Source organism: Octopus bimaculoides, chromosome 24 (assembly GCF_001194135.2).
Source record: "Octopus bimaculoides isolate UCB-OBI-ISO-001 chromosome 24, ASM119413v2, whole genome shotgun sequence".
In the NCBI taxonomy this organism is placed as follows: Eukaryota; Metazoa; Mollusca; class Cephalopoda; order Octopoda; family Octopodidae; genus Octopus; species Octopus bimaculoides.
The window spans coordinates 3,345,436-3,348,468 of record NC_069004.1 but is presented as its reverse complement, the minus strand read 5'-3'; the positions used below and the strand labels follow the sequence as shown (position 1 = coordinate 3,348,468).

Genomic DNA, 3,033 nt, shown 5'->3' with positions numbered 1-3,033 from the left:
ATATATATGTATATATATGTATATATATGAGTATGTAGGATCAAAAGAAATATAAGGAATTAGAGTTGACCTTTTCATCCCCTGTCCAGTGTGTTAATCTAACGATTGTAATTCAGCACTGATTAACAAACAACTGACCTTCATTAGTTGATCATCCTTTTTTGCAAACTACATAATACATTCGCACACAGTAGAATGCTGCACTTCATTAACTGCATTCAGCTGAAAGTAGTGTCATTTTGAATGTTACTTCAGTAAAAACCGAGAGCTAGTTTTAGTTGACCCAAGTATAAATGCACGTAGCACTGCCAAAGAAAGGCATACATACAAGTGTTATCGGAAATTTTTTTTAGGCAAATACTTCAGTTTTTGTCTATTTGGGAGGGGCTTCTATTTTTTTAATTTTTTCTTTAGATAATTAAATAATTTTTATTTTGTTTGTTTCCTTTGCTGTTCTGTAACTTGTGGTTTGTCTCAGATCATAACTTGTTGTCTTGGTGATTTAACTAACTTCATATTGCTAACGATATAATCCCCACCACCACCACCACCACCACCACCACCATCATCCTTGTCCGACCGTTACAACATTTAGCTTACAGTCTTTCTTTCTTTCTTCCTGGAATGACACTAATTAGTTTAATTAACGTGTGATTGGATTGGCAAAAAAACAGTTTCTTTTTGCCCTGTAGCGTGTCTGGATAATCTAGTCTCTCACTCTCACTCTTTCTCTAAATATAAATATATATATATATATATATATATACACGCACATATATATATATTAATATATATGTGTGTCTGTCTGTATGTGTGCATATATGTATACGTACGTACGTCTGTCTGTATGTATGTGTCACCTTTCCTGTGTTGTAGCTACGAGGAACCAACCAAGCAAGGTATCGGCATTGATAACATTGGAAACAAACTGCTACAGAAGATGGGGTGGAGTGAGGGACAAGGTCTGGGTAAAAAAGGTCAAGGGATTGTTGCACCTATCCAGGTAATCTTAAGGCATCTCTTTCTTTCTTTCTTTCCTGCTTTTTTTTAATTAAAAAGATTTTTTTCTTTTTTTTTTTCCTTTTTGGCATAATTGAAGACTTGTTGGTCTTTATATTGGCTTGCTGAATAATTAATTGTTCTAGAATATCGTTATGGTTGAATAAATAACTGTGGTATGGGCTTGATGATTCATCAGGTCGACTGCAGTTATTTTTGTATCTAAGTTTTATTGTTGCTGCTGCTGCTGGTGTTTAACCCCGAGTCAGCCCTGATCAGGTTGACCTGTGATTAAAGGCATTCAAGAATTGCATATCCCTGGAATATATAATTCAGTGTGCCTTTTTTTTTTTCCCCCCGCCAAGGTACTAATATGTGGTTTAGGGTGAATTTGGCTGCTATTTCTAGCTGCTCAGTCTGCTGTGGAGATACTTCCTCATCATTTATATGGCACAGGCATAACTGTGTGGCACTTTGGGCAAGTGTCTTCAGCTGATCAAAGCCTTATGAGCAGATTTGATAGATGGAAACTGAAAGAAGCCCATTGTCTGTGTTTGTCTCCCACCACTACTTGACCACCAGTGTGGGTATGTTTACATTCCTGTAACTTAGCAATTTGGCAAAAGATATCGATAGAACAAGTACCAAACATTAAAGAAATAACCAATTACTGCCGTTAACCAACTCCAATCAGTGAGCCAACAAGATTTGATAGAAATAACAGCCAAATGCCTCATAAATCACATCGTTACCATATTGGTAAAAATGAGAAACGCGTTGGATGATTTTATCCTCGGTACCCTTAAAAAAAAGATGGGTTGATTCTGGCTTAAAATGCCTTTTGACCATAGGCCTACTTGATCACAGTTTTGACTTAGGGTTAAACAACAGCAACAGCCTCTCGGTGCTCCTTTTTGCATGACAGCCTTTCAGTATTGCTCTTTACACAGAAACCGTTCATTGCTCCTTCTTATACGGCTGCCCTTAAATGCTCCTTTTTATACAGAAACCTTTTGGTGCTCCTCTTTATGCAGCAGCCCTTCACTGCTCCTACGTTGAGCTGTGGGACCATCACGCTTTAGGGAGTGTGTGCTGTGACTCCATATTACAGTTTCTTATACCATAACTGTAATTAATTCCCTTTTTTTTTTTTTGTGAATATGTTTTCAAATGGGGTGGGTGGGTGTAACCCCAAAACGCGTGTGCCATGTATTTCATAAGTGGAACTTTGCAACACCTGACAGATATATGAGACACCTTGTAGAAATCAAGAATTTCATGTTTCTCCTCGTTTTATCTATAACTCTCTTTCTCTCTCTGTCTCTCTCTCTCTCTCTCTCTCTCTTTCACATACAACAGTTTCTATCTTGATAATGTGATTCTTACGTGAAAAATACCCCTGTTGTTTTTGACTCGTTTTAGGCCCAGCGGAGATTGGCGAGTGCGGGACTCGGTGCTCGGGGAGCAAACATTGTCTGTGATGTCAGCGACTCTTACAAAACGGCAGTGAAGAAATCCATGTTTGCACGCTACCATGAACTTGAATGAACTCCACATTCATTCAGTGTCTGTCAGCCATGTCATGCTCTTTCTCTCTTTCTTTCTTTCTTGTACATAGTTTGCTGCTATATATTCTTCACCACCAACAATTATTTGTTCACCACCACCACCACCACCACAAACTTTTTTTTTTTTGGGTCCTCTTGCTCTCTCACTCTCTCTGTGTGTCCCAAGCTCTCACTCACTCTCAAATCTGTTGTTCCAGATATTGGAAAAAAAGACAGTTTTTTGTTGTTGTTGTTTTATTTTTTTAAAAGGACTAAACAACATTCTCCTTTCAACCTTTTCCATCTCTTTCATCATTTACCATTTATTAAAACCATCATTTCATTAAGCATAAACCAAGAGAAAAAAAATTTTTTTCAAAAACAAAAAAAAAGTTATAAAATTTCGGAGAAAAAAAAAATAAAACATTTTTTGAAAAAAAAATTTTGATTTTCTTATATTTTGTTACTGTTTTATATCAGTCTTTTC

General features: G+C 36.7%; 1 protein-coding gene across 7 annotated transcripts in view; it reads left to right on the top strand.

The window, feature by feature from the left end:
• LOC106868757 (RNA-binding protein 5) overlaps window positions 1–3,002 on the top strand; it is a 30,272-nt gene extending 27,270 nt beyond the window's left edge. For 6 of the 7 annotated variants that reach the window (XM_014914174.2, XM_052976415.1, XM_014914169.2 and 3 more), the window contains one exon: window positions 2,422–3,002. In XM_014914174.2, the coding sequence (XP_014769660.1) occupies window positions 2,422–2,547 (126 nt within the window). In that variant the 3' untranslated portion in view covers window positions 2,548–3,002. Of the gene's footprint in view, window positions 1–876; window positions 1,004–2,421 lie in introns of all 7 variants that reach the window. The other variant, XR_008266711.1, reaches the window with a different exon arrangement.
• Window positions 3,003–3,033: the final 31 nt, after the last annotated feature.